The sequence below is a fragment of the Heterocephalus glaber genome, unplaced genomic scaffold (assembly GCF_053883595.1).
Source record: "Heterocephalus glaber isolate CG9 unplaced genomic scaffold, H.glaber_assembly_v1.0 deba00001463, whole genome shotgun sequence".
NCBI lineage: Eukaryota > Metazoa > Chordata > Mammalia > Rodentia > Bathyergidae > Heterocephalus > Heterocephalus glaber.
Genome location: NW_028258310.1, coordinates 11,973,076 through 11,993,740, shown reverse-complemented (window position 1 = coordinate 11,993,740; position 20,665 = coordinate 11,973,076). Strand labels below are relative to the sequence as shown.

General features: G+C 37.2%; 1 protein-coding gene across 3 annotated transcripts in view; it reads left to right on the top strand.

Moving 5' to 3' along the window:
* The first annotated feature begins 2,084 nt into the window (after positions 1-2,084).
* Fbxo38 (F-box protein 38) overlaps positions 2,085-20,665 on the top strand; it is a 51,503-nt gene continuing 32,922 nt past the window's right edge. For all 3 annotated transcript variants that reach the window (XM_004854371.4, XM_004854370.4, XM_004854369.4), the window contains exons 1-5: positions 2,085-2,229; positions 10,269-10,455; positions 14,879-15,012; positions 17,743-17,906; positions 18,111-18,276. In XM_004854371.4, coding sequence (XP_004854428.1) covers positions 10,328-10,455; positions 14,879-15,012; positions 17,743-17,906; positions 18,111-18,276 — 592 coding nt within the window. In that variant the 5' untranslated portion in view covers positions 2,085-2,229; positions 10,269-10,327. The remainder of the gene's footprint in view (positions 2,230-10,268; positions 10,456-14,878; positions 15,013-17,742; positions 17,907-18,110; positions 18,277-20,665) is intronic.

The window sequence follows — 20,665 nt, the reverse complement described above, 5'->3', positions numbered from 1 at the left end:
AAATTATAAGGCCCCATAAGATCCAGGAGTGGGTCAGCCCTATCCTATGAACTAGAAAAAGATAAAGAATTGTTCCCCAAAAGAACACTAAAGTGCTACTTCCAGAGTCAAAATGAATGCAGGTCAAGAAAACAAAGAATATAGTATTTTGCATTATCTAGATACAGCCTCTTCCTTATCAAGAGTCTATGGATTATCCTCAAACCTGCCTCTTCCCTATTTGTCTTCCCTTACTACAGTTAATAATTTTGTCTATATTTATGATAAAAAGTTATGATGTTCTCAGAAGCTAAAACACTTTATATCTTAGTAAAAAGTATGGAAATGCCATCCAGACATCTGAGCTTTCTTGACTCTCATTCCCAAACAAAAGGACTTGACCTTACATTCCATAACCATGGAAAGTTTAATGTCCTCCCAATTCCAGAAAGACCCAAGCATTTATGATCTCTTGGTTACTTGTTCTATATCCCTAATTTTGCAGAGTTCTTCATTAGTCCTTCTTTTTACCTCTGATACTGCTGCCTTACTAACTCGGGTACATGTTAAACTCTCCACCTTCCTTCCTGAGGCACATTCAAGGTTATTTGAGGTAACAGATGTTTTCTAAAGGTTTGGTGTAATGGAGGAGGATAATAGCTAGCAAAGAAGAAGAAATGTGTCAAGATTCTTTGATTTTAAAGTGATAAAAATCAAAATGAAACTTTGGCCAAATAAAAAATGTGTGGGCACAGGCAATAAAGAGGATCAGAGTGAGTCTTAACTTAGGTATGGCTGTATCAGAGACTCAGCATTGTCAGGAGTCTAACTTTCCATCTCTGTTCACTGCTTGTTTATCAATTTCATCAAATTTTGACTTGATCATGTCCCATGGAGATTCGACACATGATGAGAAAAATGGCAGCTAACACCTAATTCATGTAGTCTTAGGACTCACAGTCCAAGGGAAAAGGGCTAAGTGTAAGACAAAGAGAATCTTAGAGATCAGCCAAACATCCTTCCAATCAATGTGCAACTATAGTAAAAAATCTTTTTTGAGATAAATTTGACAGCTAAGATTTTTGTAATATGCTTTCTATATCCTTTTAAATTCTGTAAAATCTGTGGTAATGTCCTCTAAGAAAGGAGTATGGGAAATGGGAGGGGTAGGGGAAAGGAAAGAAGGGAAAAGGAAAAATATGAGAAAAGGATAAAAATGGAAACAAAGTCTGTAAATAGGGTAGGGTAGAGGGGGTGAAGGGAGGACAGGGGAATAGGGGAAAAAATAAGAACCAAGATACATCATGTAAAGGTACAAGATCCCAATGATGAATGTAACTGTATTTTATACTTAAAAAGTACCAATAAACTTAATGAAAAAAAAAAGAAAAGAATAAAGGAATAAGGGACACTCTATAAACTGTTTTTATCCTTTTTATTGCAATGTGACCGTTATCTCCTATGTTCTGTCAAATTGTCATATGGATTCCATGAACACCAACTGTATCTGTAGCTATTTAAAACTAGGTATTTTACCCTATTTTGTTACATGTAAGGAAAGGAAATGGGATTTCAGTCCAGCAGTGACTTTGTGCGGGTCAATTATCCTCTCTGAAGTAATTACCTATCCGTTCAAAAAAGAAAAAAACTGATTAAACTGACCCCTGCCCTTGTTGAAAGTTTTCAGGGAGACACTGATGTGAAAGTCCTTTGAACTGTAAAACACTATTAATCACATGCAGAGAAAATGTCCTGAAATCACAGCAGTGATAATTTAACATTAACATCTCTAAGTGGAGCCCTCCTCCCAAAAGAAAAAAAAAAGTGTTTGCTTTAGTTGAATGAACTCTGGAAAACATTTTTATTGAAACACATTTGCTCTACAAATGACAAAGATCCCAAGGTTTACCCAAGAGCACAGAGTATCCGCCTGGCTGAAGAGCAAATCACTAGCTCTGGCGCATCAGTATTCGGGTGCTTCCGCCCTGATGCACTGGTAAAAATGGGGAAAAGAGTCAGTTGCAGGCCGGCTGAAGTGCCACACTTAACATGGATATCACGCCCTGACTCAGACATCCACACCCAATATGGAGATAAGGTGCAGGCATGGGAGCAGCCCCGGATGACAACACTCTGTACTGCCGGAGCGGCGGCGGAAGCGGAAGTGCCTCGGCGGTGGGGGCCTCGGGAAGTGTTTGTGCTGTTTCTCCCTCCTTCTCAACCACAATAACAGACTGAGGGCCGGCGTAGGTGAGGCGGCGGATAAGGGGAAGGGGACCCGGACGCGGGGGACAGAAAGACGGGGGTGTGAGGCTGCTGCCTGATGGGGGAGACCCGGACTCCCAACTGTCTGGGCTGTGGATCTATTGCCCCCTCAGGGCCTAGATCTGCGGGGAGACCTGGGGGGAAAGTGCAGCTCCTGACTTTCTAGGCCTTGCTTTGGGTTTGCTCCTGGCCCAGGAGCCCAGCATGCTGAGCCCTCTCGGAGCCTCGGTTTGCTCCTGAGGACGGGAGGTTCACTTTTGCCCCTCCCCCTCCCGGGCTTCCTAATGCCACGATTTTAACGTTAAGTTGGTGTTTAGGCCGGTAAATGGATTAAGGCATTTGTTCAGCTGTACTGGAGGGATACCCTGAGCAGAATGCAATGAATACATCTTTGAAAGAAGCTGCTGCCCTTGAGGATCAGGAGTTTGAGTTCTAGTTTTACTCCGTTCTCCGACTCACTACGTGACCTTGTCCAGATCCATTATCCTCTCTGTGCCACAATTTGCTTATCTGTAAATTGCACGTGTTGGGTGTCTCCGACGCCACTGCCAGCTCTGGAAATACATATTCTCAGTTCCTCTTTCATGGAGACTTAGCGATAGACCTGAAAAGCATGTCCTTCCTGCTCCCTGCTTAGCCAGGAATTAACTGGCTGATGAGATATCCACAGTGTTTCTTTCCAGATATGAAGCAGGCCAGAGGTATCCAGTCATTGAAGGGCATTCCTGGGCGTTGAGAAGCTCTGTCCAGGATACAATAAATCTAAACAGTGAAATAATTGTGGTGTGAAAAATAGGAACCTTGGGTTTTGTCCTGAAAGTTGCCATTTGCTTGATGATTAACTTTGGACAAATTGTTTCCTTTTACTGGATTTGACGTGTCTTATTTTGTCAAAGGAGGGTGTTGGATTGGTCCCTTGTTCTTAATCTTTCTTATTCTCAGCAGCACAACTAAAGGACCAAAAAGTGGCTCAATAAAGATACTATTTTCTGGGGGAGGGAGAAATTGGAGTGTGGAGGATTTGTATTATTTATTGTAGATTTTAAAAATACTGGTGCTTTTAATTTTTAACATTCATTTTGAAAAGTACTAGTTTAGATGATCTGTAAGAATCCCTTTCTGGTTTAAATTTTGTGATGCTGTAATTCTGGTGGTGTCCTCTTCGGGTGAAGAATATAGAGGTGTGTATATTCAAATGGCTGTTTGCGTGAGGTTTTCAGTTTAACTTTAGAAAAAAGAATTAATGGTTATAGGAGAAAAAGGAAAGCTAGGTTTCAGTATGGTTAGTGAAATAAAATTGAAGTGCTGTTGAAGGCCTGGATCATTGGTTCAGCAACGGCCCATTCTGTCTCTGACTTTCGCCAAACCAGCTCAGTTCTCTCTGTGCCTCACTTTCCTTATCTGTAAAATGGAAGTTTCAACTGGACGGTTTCTAGGCCCTTTTCAGGACTGAACTTCTTTGTGTGTGTGTTTATCTGAGCAGTTTGTTGGGTGTAGTGTGACATTTCTTTAGTCGAGATACTGTGTCCTAGGCAGTAGATCTATAATACCTTCTATTAACATTAATTAGTTAACATGCAAGATTACTTTGATATATATAAGCTAAAGCCAATAGAAACATTAGAAACCTAAAAGGCAGGGAAGCCTGACCAGAGAGGTCTTTGTGAAGTTTTAAATGGGAGAGGAGTTCTTTTGGTGAGAGTGATGTAAAGTAATTTGAGTTGTAGTGAATTGAAATGACTGAGGCAAGAAATGTGGTAGGATCTGCCTATATTCTGAGGCTATAAGTTTCATGGGGAGAATGACTTTGTCACCACCCACTACCTAATAGAGAGTAAATAAATGAGTAAGAAGATGGATGGAGATGGTTAGATACTAGTAAACAAGAGAAGAAGTAGCTTTTCTAGAGAATTGACATTGATTAGATACCGAATGAGAAATTGATTCAGAATTGTGAAAATTGTATGAAAGAATATGTCCCTGAATTGAATTGCAAGATAAGTTGATTTATCTCTGCCGAATGAAATGCTAGTAAGAAACAAGCCTGTGTTTCAGAGTGCCTAATGTGATCTGAGGAAAGGAGTAATTAGGTAGAGTATGTCTTGTGTGGAAGAGGTTGTTGACAAGATAGAACAAGTGTAAGATTTTTTAGTTGTGATGAGTTTAAGGAATAAAGGAGTAAAGACTTGCATAGATGTCAATAATTTTCAGAATTTTGAGCCATAAGTGTTAAACTATTTATGATGGAAATAGAGGATTAAAAGGAGATTTTACAAGCAAGGAAATGTTGGTGTTTCACTATAAGAGGAGGAGATAGCATCGAACGTTAAGGGTTAAAAGGTGTAATTTTGGGAGCAACCCAAATAAAATACAGGGGTGGTACAGTTTCATTTGGCATGAAACAGATATTTGAATTGACAGAATAAGGAGAAAAGTACTTCCTAGAGCAATTGTATTCTTTTTTTTTTTTTTTTTTTGAGCAATTGTATTCTTGAAGGACTCTGATTTAAAGAATACTCATAAGCAACTCAGGCTTAATTGTGTGCTTATAACACAAGGACAAAAGTAATACTTTCTGTGACTAAGGTCCACCAAACAGGCAGTCGTGGAATGGCTATAGGTGACCACAAGATACTATGTGAAAGCCTAAATTAGATGGATCACAAACCCTAATTTGTGAAGGAGGGTGTGGACAGAGGCAGTTCTGTCAGAGCATCCAGAAGCCCATCTTCAAGCATTGGGGCATGACTTTGGAAAGCAGGGAGACAGCTGCTGTGGCAGAGGACTTGATGATGGGGTGTGGAGTGGAGGCAGGGAAGCCTGAATCTGAGCCAGAGCTTTGACATTCATATGTGACCTTGGGCAGGTGAGCCTTTCTGGTTCTGTTTGTCCATCTGAAAATTTAAGGACCCAATGCTGGATAGGGATCTCTAGATGTCTGGGGACTCCGTGAAATTATATTTGTAATCCTGCTTTCAAGAGCCTGGGGAGAAGGCCTGCAACTTTCATCATATTCTCATATAGGTTTATAATCTACCAAAAATTAACTGTGTGACAAGATAGTCTCTGGAGGCCCCTTCAACTTTTAACATTCTTGGATTGATTCTGTAATCCTATCAGAATGACATTTCTTTGAGGTTCAAGAATCTGAACCTCCAGAATTTGCTAATCATAGAAATAACGATAATAAAAAATACAATCTTCACATATTTATATTCATGGATTATTTATATTCACCTTTTCTTGAATGTCCATGACTCCTTTGCTAGGCCTCCTCTTCATCTCTCTCTATTACTGGTAACTGGAATTTCCTTTCTTTACTTCTCTTTTTACCTGCTACTGTGGTGGACCTTTCTTCCTTTCTTTGTTGAGTTTTTCAAGGGAGGGTAAAATGTTTAGTGATATGATGACATTTTAGTGAAAGAGGTGGGAAGAAAGGAAAACAGAAAGCTGGTCACACCCATTTTCTCCTTTTCTTGTTTATTTTATCCCTCTGCCCACTGAAAGGAAAACAAGAAAGAGACTATACTTGGAGGAGAGACATATTCACCGCTTAGGACCACTTGCATGAAATTCTTAGTGTTTTCTTGTACAAGGAGACCAAGCCTTTATTCCCTAGTGCCTGGGATGAAATGCTCAGCATAGCCTAGTTGGGTATTTCACTTAATTGAAGAGGATGCCAACTTTAGTACAAACAATTTTGTTGTCATTTGTCAAGATTGGGAATGAAGGCAAATAAATGAGTTCTTTAGTGAGGAAGCTTTTTAACCTCATGAACATTTCCAGAGTCATCTACTTGGACTGAAGAGGGCTTGGTGGACCTTCTACCTGGTTGTACAACCTCAATGGTCAACCTATCCGAAAGATTAAGCGCTTATCTTTGATCCCGGTTTTCATCCCCACCAAAGGCTTACATGGAGGAGCCCTACTCCATCTGTCAAGTAGATAGCTACAAGATCAAGCCTTCAATTCTAGGCTTATAACAGAAATATGAATACAGTCTTAAAATTTTGTTAGCCCTGCTAATTTAGGCTTTTTGGTAGTTAGTGTTAATGCAGACTGTTGGTTTAATAGATTATTGTGGGTTTGCTGGAGACCTAAACTTTGTATAGTAACATTTCTGTGGGTAAATATTTTTTTAAATACTCAACAAGAACTTTTGTAAATTTAAATGATACTTAAGGTACCAGTAAGTTAGTCTAAAACATAGTGTAGGTTGTACACTGGGGCTACTAAATATGACCCACAAAACCACAGCACTGCAAAGTAACAAAGAATAATCAAAGATGAAATAAGAGGGAGTTGTTAGTTATTAAGTCTTGTGGATTTGGTGAAGCAAAAGAAGGAAGGACTAAATGAGTCAAGAACATGGTCTCTAAAGGGTTGTCAGAATTTGTGTGTGTGTGTGTGTGTTTGTGTGTTTGTATTTACCTGAATAGTCAGGGAACTTCTGCCTGTTTTACTTAGGTTTCCATTTTTTCAAATTTAACCAAAAACTAAATATAATGGGTAAGCACTAGTTTTCCTCCAAAGGAGTAGGATCGTTTAGATTTACTTCCTGTATTAAAGCTGAGGCATGTGCTAAAATACAGTAACTAGAAGCCTGATTCAAACTACAGGTTATTCATAAGTGGATCAGTCAATACTGTTTAATAGTTTTGTTGAGGCTTTTGCATGATAGAAGTAGCTGTTTGTTATGTGTGTCTTTATTGGAGTAGAATCTGATTACATTATTATAAGTGTTATAGCCTTGTTGCTGAGATCATTCAGGGTTGTGGTAGGAAACGGTGCTCGCAGAAGTGTGAAATGGTTTTTAGCAGCAGCGTTAGCTACTGGATGCATATGGATATATGTCAGAGTTGAGGATTTATTATGAGAACAGGCAAGATGGAGGCAAAATTAAGGTCCTTTTGCATGACAGAAACATGACCGAAACACTACACAAATTGCTGTAGAAACATGTGAAGTTGTATGAGGAGCACAGATGAAACAGTGAGTAGAAGTCTTCACAGAAGACTAAACACTTAAGGGACATCTTGAAGGCCAGTGAGTAGTTTTCTAAGGGGGGAGAAGGACCTTCTAGCCACAGTGAATAGCTTGTTAGGAAAGAGTGTCTGGTGAGACTGAAAAGCTGGTGGTTCTGCTACAGTGAGTGTGCCCAGTAGCAAGGGGTGCGGGTTGAAAGTGAGATGGGACTAGCATGGAAAGATTTATCATCTGGGACCAGGATTTCTTGTATGCTGATTTTTGTTTGTTTGTCTGTTTTGCTTATTAGTTTTCTAAAGAAATACAATACTCAAGGCCAATCTAAAAATTCTGATCAATACAGGAGAATATGAAGTTAAAAATAAGGGTTTTTTTTCTCACTTTCTTATCCCTGTCCTCACTCCTCAGAGGTAACCAATGTTAATATTTTGTCATGGATCTTTTAAAAAATGCTGTGTCCACTAGGTGCCTGTGGACAGGAATCCACACAGTTCTAAAATTGCATTTCTTTGGTTTCCCAGGCCATAGAAAATTAAAAGTAACAAATTGAGGGATGGATTAGGGAGGGATAAACGGGCTGATACCTGGAAGAAATAAATACTGTAATCTTTCAGTGAGGGAAGAGACCAGAATACACACAGACAGGCACAAGAAACGTGAGGACTCACTTAGCATAGCAGTTTCCTCTCATTACTGCTGCAGCAAAGGAACCCAGGAACCCAAGCACTTCAGTAACCTCCCTCCACCCTGCTGGTGTCCGTCTCCCGCTGTGAGGACTTGAGCCCTGGAGTGTGGTAACTCCACTTACTTTCCTAGTAGTGCCCTGGGTTCCCATCATGTGGATTAAGAGCCCTGCAAGTAATTCACCCTTATCTCCATCTTTTTTCTTATCACCTTCTGCACCCTAACACCTTTGCTTTTACTTTACTTCCTTAGTAGAACAAAGCTCTTTCCCCTTGTGAAGAACACATGCTATTTGCACCTTCAGGAATGCTTTGCTTTCTTCCCTATTCTGTTTTTGCATTGTTAATTCCTGTTTTTCTTTGGATATCTGCTCAGTCCTTTCTTTCTTAGAAGACCCCTGACTCTGGCTCCCTTATCATAGGCTACTGTTTACTTTCTAAATAGGACTTATCTCATTTTGTAATTCCAAGCTGATTTGCCTGGTTATTTGCGCATCTATTTTCACTTGCCCCCAGGGTCTTTTGTTCACATTGCTAGACCCACAGTAGACATTCAAAATAAGTACATGAAAACATGCCTGAATTAAACTTAAGTGAACTTCCTTTCAGCTGTCAACCTATGCCTACTTCTCCATCTAGAATGTCCTTATTACTAAGGAGACCAACATTTCATATAAACTGTTTTATCTGGTCCACCATTATAAAAATATTCCCAGTTTGACGATTGATTACTCTTGAGTGCTAATCAACTAAACATCTGATTGCTTATTCATCCAACCTCTCCCCCTACCCCCATTCCTCCTTTTCTCTTCTCCCTCTCCTTTTTTTCCTCCTGCCTAAGGGTTATTTTTTTTTTTTTAAACATACCTGTGATACAAAAGTGAACTAACTTTTTAATAGTCACAAGAGAGGAAATTGTTCTCTGAAATTATATATAAAATTGTACTTTTGATCTATGGTTTTCATTAGATTTACGAAAGGTTCTGTGATCCACTGTGTCTGGTCTCCTCCCTTCATTTTGTGGGTGGGAGAATGAAGAATTTAAAAGGTTGATTCAAGTTCATAGAAGTAATTTTTGGCAAATCCAGTATAAGAACCTGAAAGACACCTCAGGATTCCTCTGCTGTATTGTGTACAGTTTACTAGGTGTGATGGAAAAATATAATGAATGCTTAAATTTTAAAAAGGTTATTATTACAGTAAAAGACACATTGCCTCCTTCAAAATATTCCCCCTTTCTTTGAACACACTTATCCCATCATTCTTTGTCACTTTCTGAAGCAGTTGTGGAAGTCTTTTATCATGAGTATCTTAAGCTGTCTTGGCTGTCTTGAACGTCTTTACCTTTCCTGGTCATTTTGAATTTGAGGAAGAGCCAGAATCAGATCTGATGAATAAAGTGGATGATGACACACCGTTAATGTTTTTTGTGAGTCTGCCTTTCTGTTGAATGGCACGCAGCAGCAGAGTTCACAATGTCTTTGATCACACACCTAATAAAGACACTCAGGAAAGAGCATTTCCAGAAGTGCTTTAGAAAGTGGCAAGAATAATGGGGATAAGATTGTGTTTTAAGTGAAGGAGAGTATTTTGCGGATGGGGGTGGGGTTAATGACAGTCTTACTGCAATAAATGTTTTAAATTTAGACATTCACCGTATGTTTCAATTCACATCTATACGAAATGTTGGTCTCCTTAGTGTTAATGGCATTGTAAATGGGGAAGGTGGCATATCTTGACAGCTGAAGAGAAGCATTCATTTATATGTGAATTCACACATTTATTTTGAGTACCTTTTGAGAATCACAAGCTCCTGGAGTTGAAAGGGATTGTGACTATCCAGTTTAGTGATCTTAACCTGTAAAGAAATTGGTGCTTGGAGAAATTGAGTGAATTAAGCCAGGAAGCAGTTGAGTCCAAATTAGTGAACAGGCCTCTAGATTCCTGGATTTTACTCATGCTACACAATACACATTTAAAATCTCAACTGATCTTCAGAAAAAGATGTTAGGACAGATTAATACTTTTAAAAAATGGAATATGGTGTACTGTATATTATTGTAATAGCAGTAGCTTTGCCCGTCAGTATTTTAAAGTAAAAATTTGTTTTTGTTTTTTGGCTTTGTTTTTGGTTTTGAGACAGAGTCTTACTGTGTAGTTCAGGCTGGCTTTGAACTCACTGTTTAGCCCAGGTTGGCCTTGAGCTCCTGGTGATCCTCCTGAGTGCTGGGCTTACAGATGTGCACCTCCACACCTGGTTTATTTATAAACATTGTCTTACATAAGTTTTAATAGGGATAGTTTTGGGCTTGGGTTTGTTGTGTTCTTTTATTCTGTTCTCTGCTTGTTTTTCAGGTACTTTGAACTCAAGTAAGCAGGAATATTTACTCTTTGATACTAGAGAGAACACATCAATGGGGCCCCGAAAGAAAAGTGTTAAAATGTGTCTCATAAATAATGAAATCTCAGAGGAAATTATACCAGATGAAACAAAGGACTATATGAATCAACTTTCACATGAAGTACTTTGCCATATATTTAGGTAAGATTTTGTTTGGTTGAATGCCATCTACCTGGAATGTAAAAGTAAAAACAAACTGTAGTGCTCTGCTTTTTAATGTGGCATCCTCTAGCTCTATATAATTTAAATTTAAATTACTTGAGAGGCTGAAGCAGGAGAAGCTAAATGAAGTTCATAGCAAGGTATATATCCATAAATAAAGTAAAATGGAAATTCATGTGCAGTTGTATTAGTTGATGTTTCAAGCGCTTAGTAGACATAGAAATACCTGTGTATAAACATAAAACAGTGTTTCTGACTTTTTTTTTTAACCATAACGTGCAGTGGGAAACCTATTTATATCCATATATGGAAGGGAGGGATGGGGGTTTTGGCTAAGCAGTAGAGTGCTTTATTAGCATGTGCTAATCCATCCCTAGTACGTCAAAAAATTAAGCTTTGTGAAAAACTACCCATTGTACTATCTGCAGTGTTTACATAAAAATTGTTTTGTTATTATAACAAAAGTTTTTTAAAACAAACTTTTAAAAAATTATGTTTTTCCTATTGTAACAACATTTGTGAATGAAAACAAAAATTGTGCCATTCCAGATTCTATTGCTGTCTTCTTATTGTCTTTATTACACTATTCAAATAAACAAAGTCTAACATTATTATTATTTTTTTTTTTGGTACTGGGGATCAAACTCAGGTCCTTGTGCTTGCGCAGCAGGCGGCAAAACCACTGAGATAAATCCCCGCCCCTCTAACATTATTAATCTCTGGAATTAGAGACCTGAGTTAGAATCCTAGGTTTACCATTTACTAGCTATGGGCCAGTGATAGATGTAAAGGTGTTATAAGAATTCTGTGAGATAGTACTTCTGAAGCACTCATTACATTGTGTGACATAAATGCTTGTTCACTGTTAGTAATTTTTTTCGTATTGCTACATGGTATCCGTAATTATTCTAGTCACTGCTTCCCAGCCCTTTGAATGTATGTACAGTGTGACATACTTACCATTTCCCATGTTATCTGACATATGGGTTTTTCTCTTTTTTGTAGTTATAATTGCAATTAAATTTTCCAAGCATTTGAATTTTTCTTTATACTCTTTAACTAGAAAAAGTTTGCATAAACTGAAATTTTTACAGTGTGTTGAATTTTTTTACAAAGTATTGCACAAAGTGATGATATTCTTTTAAAGAATTTTGGGCACTTTATTTTCGTTTTCTAATATACATTTATTTTAGTTTTTGTCTTCTACGATTTGTTATTTTGTGACATACATAGTTTTTGTTAGCTCTGTCTGAAAATAAAAGGCCCGGTTAAAATAATATTTTTTTGTTATTGTTTTTGTTTTTTAATGTAACAAAATGACACTGAAGTTTTCGTGGAAAACGTCTGTCAGATCCAAAATTTTCAGAAAAAGACTAGCCCTTCTGGATGTTCAGATATGTCCTAATGTACACAATAGTTAGATTTGGTGTTGATGCAGGTAGCTAGACAGGTAGGCAGAACAAAGAAACATGGACTTCTTATATAGATTCAAATATTTGTGGAGATCTAGTTGTTGAAAAAGTTGGTATTCACATAAATAAGGAAAAGGTGGGTGTGTTATTCAATGATAGAGTCATGCCTACAAACCACTTGGAGAAAAAGATAAAAGCATATCTTCACTTCTTATAACTAAATTGTAAATAGATTGACAAGCTAAACAATAAAGCCATTATAATTCTAAAAGTATATTTAAAATTGTTTTTAGGGTGGATGTTAGAAATTGTTACATGATCATTGTACTCTGTATAGGTCTATTGAATTCTGCACCCTATAAAGATGTAGAAACATGTCCCAGTAAAAATAATAATTTTTAAATGTTAGGATGTATTATGAACAAATTAGACTGAATTTTAAGTTGAAACAAGATAACATTTTGCAGTTGAATAGAATATTCAAATGGAAGGAGTATAGTCAAGTAGAGGATCTTATCGTGGTTCTAATGAAGAAAACACATAGCAGATTGGCAGAATATAAGATAGACATTGTGACACATGACTGTAATCACAGCAATCTGGGAAGCTGAGGCTGGAGGATCACAGTTTGAACCAAGCCTGGGCAGCTTATCAAGACTCAGGCTCAAAAGCTCAAAGTGAAAGCCCTGGGTTCAGTCACTACTACTGCCACCCACCCCCTCCCCACAAGTCAGAATGAAAGAAGAACCATGAGTCCTTATGAAATGTTTATTCTAAAATTAATGGATTAAGTTTTTTTAGGCTTCTAAATTTTTATCTGAATTTTTGCCTGTTGTAATGGTGTGTTAACTACTTAGCACATGCTCATGAAACAAAATCTTTAGCCTTCCTTAAACTTTATTTTGCATCTTTTCTAAAATGTAAAATATAATATGTATATGCCTTTTGAACTTTTCCAGGTCTTTAATTGTATATCTTTAAAAAATATATTTTTTCTTCCTAGAGAAAGTATGATATAAAATCATCCTGTTTTTTTTTAATTACCTATCTGTTTTTATTTAAAGGAAGTATAAAATTAACCCAGGCAATATTTTGAGTAGGCATCAGTTATTTAGAAAAAAATACTAGATTGGCAAAATGATTTAGGATAAAAATGTGTAGTCATGTAGTTTCTGAAAATTACTTGTAGCTAAGTTATAGAGACTGTTGATTAAGTTGTAGCTAAGAAGAATGCTGTTTTGATAGGAAATTTGATTTGTTTTGATTTGATTCTATTTAGTTTTAAAGAGGAAGGGAGAATGACAAGAGGTAGAAAACAAATGGAGCACAGAAATATTTAACATTTTAAAATTAGAAATATTTAACATTTCTAAAATTAGGATAATTTCTAGAAATTAGAGTCTGACCAAACTGTTAACATCTGTACCCTTTTCCCAGTTACCTTGCTGCGTAACTTTTTGCAGGCTTAACTTTCCCGAGCCAATTTCACAACTTATAAAATGGAATAATAATAGTGTCTGCCAGATCAATGAAGATTCCTTCCAGTAGATAATGGACGATAACACTCAGCTGGAATTAGAAGATAATATAATAAAGGGATTATAATCAGAGATCTAGATGGGGTTGAATGAACCAATGCGGGAAGTTGAGGAACTCTTCTAGGAGATGAGTGGCCTCTGAAAGCCAGCATTGCCACCTCTAGCCCTCTCTCTGGCACCTTCCATTAGCCAGGTCAGCAGTGAAGCTTGAGGGAGGGCTGCGTGACAGAGTGAGATGGTCTGAAACAGAGTACAATATATTTGTCATGCAGTGTAGGCTTAAGCGGTAACTTACACTTAAAAATTAATCTGGGTGTGTGTGGAAGGATCTTAAGAGAGACAGATGGGATTTTTTCTGACCTTTCAAACTGTACACTGGTGTTTGAAAGTGGAGTAGAAGTTAACTGAAAAATTTTAAGAAGGAAGAGATACGGAAGATTGGGAAGCAGGAAGCTGTGGTCCAGATGAGGTGTCCTCACTTAATACTCAACACAGTACTTTTATCACTGTGTGTGACCTGAAAGGTAAAAGATTTAGGAGAAGAAATTGTATGCTGTAAAAAGAGCATGCATGTATGTTGACAGAGATTATTAGTATTTCTAGGGATAGGATCAGGGGATGATTGTGAGGAAAAGGAGTCAGTACAGGAAATGGTTCTGTAAGAGATAGCAAATAATACTAGCCATATTTGAATTGATCAGTTTCACCTGATCTTTTTAACCTTCCTTTATCATCATACTTTGAAAAGCACTGTCTTAGTCACCTTTTCATTGCTGGGACAATGTACTGGATACCCACAACTTAAAGGAGGAGAGGTTTATTTGGGCTCAACAATATTTAGAGGATTCAGTCCATAGTTGACTGGCACCAAGTCAGTAAGGACATGGTAGAAGGGCCTTGGCGTAAAACAGCTGCTCATTATGGCACCCAGTAAGCACAAAGAGAAGAGCTGATGAGAAAGAAATACCCTTCCAGGTCATGCCCCCAGTGATTACCTCTTCCAACCATGTCCCACTTGCTAACAGCATGACAGCTGTGAATGCATTGGTGAACTAGTCCACTGATGAGTCTGCTGCCCCAGTGATCTAGTCACTTTCCTAGAGCCCCACTTCTGAACATGAGACTTTGGGGAGAACATTCAAGATCCAAACTGTAATATGCACTGAGGTTTTTTTGTTTTGTTTTGTTTTTAAATTTTCTTTGCCCAGGAAAACTTAAAGGAAGAAAGGTTTTATTAAAGGCCCTATAGAGAGAGCTCAACACTTTGAATACTTAAGTATTTGCTGACTTAACCTATTAAACCCCTATGACCTATGCATGTTAGCCATAAAGCCATGTGGGTGTTCTAAGATCTTATTTCATTTGAAGGGTAGAAGAATGGAGGAAGGAAAAAAAATGGTGGAAGAAGTATGTACCTTCTTGATAAATATGAGTTTCTTTCTCTCACAAAAGGTACCTCCCTCTGCAGGATATCATGTGTATGGAATGTCTTTCCCGGAAGCTAAAGGAAGCAGTGACCCTATATCTGAGAGTTGTACGGGTCGTGGATCTCTGTGCAGGGCGTTGGTGGGAATATATGCCAAGTGGTAAGTAGATTTAGCCTATAAGAAACAGTAGAGCCCTACTGGAAAGTAACAGTGATTTCATGAGACATGCCACTTTGTCTTGACAAAGACAATCAAAATCACCTTGTTTGTAGGGAGGTTAGATTTTATCCAAATTATTCATATTGGTTTTAGGTGGGTAAAGTGCATTTTTCCTGAAGCTTTACTACTTTAGTGGTCTCATTTTCATTTACTAATCCTTAAGTAACTAAACAATATCTGCCTCTCATACACATATGTGTTGCAAGTTCAAGGACAGCCTGGGCAACTTAGCAAAACTCTGTCTCAAAATAAAAAATAAAAAAGATCTGGGGTTGTAGCTCAGTGGTAGAGCACTTGCCAAGTGTGTGGGAGCACCAGAGATTAATCTTTAATACCAAAAAAAAAAAAACTTATACTAGGTCTTAGATATATACAAATCTGAGTTCTCCAGTTACTCAGAATCAGCAGCCTGACCTACACCAAATTGACCTCAAAGAGACAGGAAAGGCAGTTGATGACTTTAGCTAAGCAAAACACCTCTAAAAGGGAAGAGTTAAAAAGGCCAATCAAATATTCCTTTTGGTTAATGCCAATGCATTAATTAGTACGCTTTACTGTTGTTTAGCAGTTTAGAAACATTTCTGATCATCGTTTTCCTATACTGTCCAACTCATGAGTCTGAAAATATGAAGAGGCTGAGAGGGATTAAAGAACAAAACAAAACAAAGCCTTAACAGAAATGAAGGGCTGAGGAGAAAATTGTCCCATTCTGTAGGACAGAACAGACTACCACTATAATACTAGAATATTATGGATTTTGGGGTCCTGTAATTTTCAACTCTTGTCATTTAGCCAGATTGAAGAATATTGCAAACGCCTGAGAGTAGAACTTAGCTTGGTGGAGGCATACCATGGCTATCTTCAGATATTTAACAAAACATTTTAAGGAAAAGGGATTCCTTTCATTCCAGAGAGTGATCATTTAAGCATGAAAGAAAAGAATTAAGACAGTGTCAAAAAGATTGTCTTACTGTACTAGATTTGCTCTTGTAGATGTTAAGTCAACAGGAGTTCTGGAGGTGAGATTAATGGCCTGTAGAGACAGAACAGTTCTTAGGTGGTACCATCTTAATACTGACAACTTTATCCTTATCAAATTAGAGAAGAATCTGTGTGCATGGTTCTGATAGATACCTGTAAGCCCAAGGCTTCTCACCTCTGCCAAGAATATTAAAAAGAAGTGGAGCATTCTCTACCCTCGGATAAAATCACACTAACTATGCTTTCATTAGTGCCACCTTACCTATTCTCAGGAGTTTAGTATTTTATGGTTTATATGTGGAATTTCTTTGGAGTCTCATACTATCTTTGTAAAGAAAGTAGAACCTTCCCGTTTATGGTGAGAGGTAACATATAAGGTGTGACAAAAGAAGATAGACTTCAGTAGTGGTCTGACTTGGTAGAATTCTAGAACTGCTACTTGTTAGCTCTTAAACTCTCGCAGTTTCAATATATACGTTTATAAATGAAGTGATAACTTTTCATTGGTATATGAGAATAAGTGGGAAAAATGTTTAAAATAGTTCATTTAGTAAAGGTCACTTTACAAGATAATAATGGAAATTGCTAAAATTACAGACATGAAGTAATCTCCAAGGTCACTTTTACTTTTCGGTTTTGTGATTTGCAATGAGCATATCAGTTGTAGCCCTGTATAAATAGAATAATTTTTGAAAACTGTGGTACTTACCACTTAGTCATTTGAGTCTTCATTTTATTTTTGAGAGTTAATATTTTTGTCATTAGTGAGCAGACAGTTGGTTTTTAGGCACCTTCCATGGTCCCAGTAATAGATGAAATATTATCTGTATGTCACTTCTTTCCCCGTTTTTTCAACCAGTAGCCCCTGCTGTGGAAGTGCTTTGCCTTTCTCTGCTCCCATCTTGTTGGTTTCCTACTGTAAAACACAACTCATCAGATAAATGGCTTCCTGTCAACTCAGTATCTTAGTCTGGATCACTCTTTCTCTTTTAACCAACTTTCATGTATCAAAAGGATGAACTGTCTGATGTGACCAGGGGGTGGCAGTTAAATAGAGAACAGAGTAATTATTAGGAAATAGATCGAATAAAAGAACCTAGCTAGGGCTAGGGATTTAGCTCAGTGGTTTCGCCACCTGCTGTGCAAGCACAAGGATCCAAGTTTGATCCCTGGTACCAAAAAAAAAAAAAAAAAAGAACTAGCTTGAGCTGAGAATTAGGTTGAAACTGAGCTTCCTGAGATGAGACTCATGTCCTGTTTATGATTTTGGTGTTACACAGAGCCCTGAAGGTATTCTATACCAGAGAACACCTTTGGGAGAAGAACAGAATGGTGGGGATCAGGTGGGTGGCCTTGTTCAATCCACCAGTTAGGTATGTCCATATCCTCTGGGTTAAATATGTGGTGTTAGATTTCTGTGCCTTAGAAGTAACAACAAAAGGCAATGATAAAATAAAAGCCTCGGCAATAAAGAATTCAAAGTAAGTAGAGTATTTTACACAATTTCTCTGTTACAAAAGGAATACATCTTCTGTTGAAAGCATTCGTTCGACTTTAGTGTTAATGCTAGCTTTATGAAAAACTTAAAAGGAAATTCTAAAATAATTTATTTAATAAAAATTATGGTACCTAGTAAATGTTCATGAACAGAAAGATGAACTTGATTCTAAATGCTTCTGAACTTCTCAGGCTTCACAGATTCCAGTTTCCTAACACTTTTAAAGAAGATGCCAGATGTTGAACAGCTATATGGCCTTCACCCTCGATACCTTGAGAGACGAAGAGTAAGGGGCCATGAGGCTTTTAGCATTCCAGGAGTACTGGAAGCTTTACAAGCATGCCCAAACTTGGTGGTGAGTGCAGCTGGTACATTTTGTCAACTGATTGATGAAATAATGGATCAAAAGAATAATAGAACCCCTTCACTCACATGTAGATACTATCCACAACAAACTTTTAAGTTCCATTGCCTACTTAGTATCTTATGATGCAGAAATAGAAGTGTTGGATGTTAATTAAAAAGCCTTTCTTATGCTTGCTTTGGTACTATTTTCTAGGGTGTGGAAACATCTCATTTGGAGTTAGTAGAATCCATTTGGACATATATGCCACATGTTCATATTTTGGGGAAATTTCGTAATCGTAATGGAGCATTTCCGATTCCTCCCGAAAATAAACTGAAAATTCCTATAGGAGCGAAAATTCAAACTTTACATTTAGTTGGTGAGTAGTTATTTCTCGAGTCACTTGTAAGTCCTTGGAATGCCACATAACTGAATATTTACTAAAAGGGAATAATGAGAATTTTAGAGATAGTTTGTTGATTACGGGGGAAAAAAAGTGCTCGTTTGTTTTCTGTAACAATTCAGGCTTCTCATTAAAGACCCCTCAGGGGACAGTACCACTTTACAATTAATCTTTTCCTTTCTTCAAGATCAGTATTTTTTGGAAGTTTTGTTTTGCTTTGTTTCAATGAGCAGAGTCCTGTCCTTAGTTTTCTGGTATCTCTTTGGTCCTGGTTCGGCCCTCTGGTGGAGAAGTCTCCAGTCCAATTTTTTGGAGATGGTGGAAATGTCCTATGTTTGTGCTGTGCTATGGTCTGTACAACGTTGCTGGTGAAACTGAGGAATCCAATTTTTTATTTTATGTTAATTTATTTAATTTAAATAGCTATGTAGGTAGCGCCTACTTTATAACACAGCTTAATCTAGAATATCACCAATAAAAAAAAAACTTAGTCGTTTACTTATGTACATCTTTTCCGAGCAAAAAATTAGCGTACATTCTTCAACCCAGAACCAACAGAAACCTCTTGCCACTTAAGTTTTTCCCTAAAAAATGGATATAGAGTGGTCTTATTCCAAAAATATTTTGTTTGCATCATAGTGTGTATTCTCCATCTAAATATTCTTTTTTTTTTTTTTGCGTAAATTCTTTTATTGGTACATTTTAGGTATACAGTACATCTACATTTATCATTGGGTGCTTTTGCCTGTACGTGATGTATCTTGGTTCTTGTTTTTTCCCCATTCCCTGTGCTCCCTTCCCTATTTACATAGACTTTGTTTCCATTTTTTCCTTTTCTCATAATTTTTCTTTTCCCTTCTTTCCTTTCCCCTTCCCCTCCCATTTCCCCTACCCTTTTGGACCTTTTCTTCCTATTTCAAATTATCAATTATTCGTTTTAATCATTTTAATCCTTATTTACACTTTCAGTTTCTCACACTAGAGAAACTATTCGGTATTTACACATGTGTGTCCTATTTATTTCATTTAAGAGTATGGGCTCAACATGCATCCATTTAGCTACAAATGTCTCTAGTTTCTCATTCTTTACAGCTGAGTAGTACTCCATTTTATAAAAAAACCCACATCTTCTTTATCCAGTTTCCAGTTGATGGACACTTGGGCTGTTTCCAAGCTTAAGCTATTACAAACTGTGCTGCTATAAACATGGGTGCACATATATCGCCGTGGTATGATTCTTTTAATTCTTTTGGGAAGATAGCTGGGTCAAATGGGACCTGTAGTCCTGGTTCTTTGAGGTATCTCCATACTGATTTCCACAGTGATTGCACCAGTCTACACTCCCACCAACAATGGAGAAAGGTTCCTTTCTGTCCACACCCCCACCAGCATTTGTTATTGGTTGATTTCTTGATAGCAGCCATTCTCTGTGGGGTGAGGTGGAATCTCAGTGTTGTTTTCATCTGCATCTCTTGAATGACTAGTGATGTTGAACGTTTTTTCATATGTTTGTTTGCTGCTTTTACTTCTTTGTCTGAGAAATGTCTGTTCACTTCAGATGCCCAGTTTTGAATTGGGTCTTTGAATTGGGGGGGGGGGGATCTGATTTTTTTCAGTTCTTTATATGTTCTAGATAGTAGCCCTTTGTCTGAGTTACAACTGCTAAAAATTTTTTCCCACATTATAGGTTATCTTTTAGCTTTGCTGGTGGTTTCTCTTGCAGTGCAAAAGCTTTTTAATAAGAAGAGATCCCAGTTGTTGATACTTTGAGCTAGTTCCCGTGCTACTGAGGTTTTGTTCATAAAGTCTTTTCCTATGCCAGTGTCTTCAAGAGTTCTACCTAACTTATCTTCCAGCAAGTTTAGTGTTTTTATTTTAATACATGTAAATATTCTGTGAAATTATATTCAACTGAAGTTAAATAAGGGCATTTTTATTTTTTATTTTAAATTTTTTCAAATTTAATTTGCTATCTTTAGATTTCTGAAAACAGTTTTGGAGGGGTCTCTATTAATATAGTTTGACCTTAAATATTCATTCATATTTTATCTATATCTGTATATACATATATTTATACTTTTATATATGGGTTATATACTATGTTCCAAACATTATTCTTGTTATTAGGGATATTCAAAGAACTGGAAATTTCTGAAACTGGATCAGATGGTAAAAGAGTAAAGTTTTCTAGCAGCCTTTCATTTATAAGATAAAGGAGTGATCCTTATTAGGTATTTGAATATATTTAGTTCATAATACAAGCTCCTTTAGATCAAAGACTGCTTTTATATCTTTATATTTTTCATATTGCCTGTCATAATTGATTGGAAATATTGAGTACTTAGGAAGCTTTTCTGAAACATTA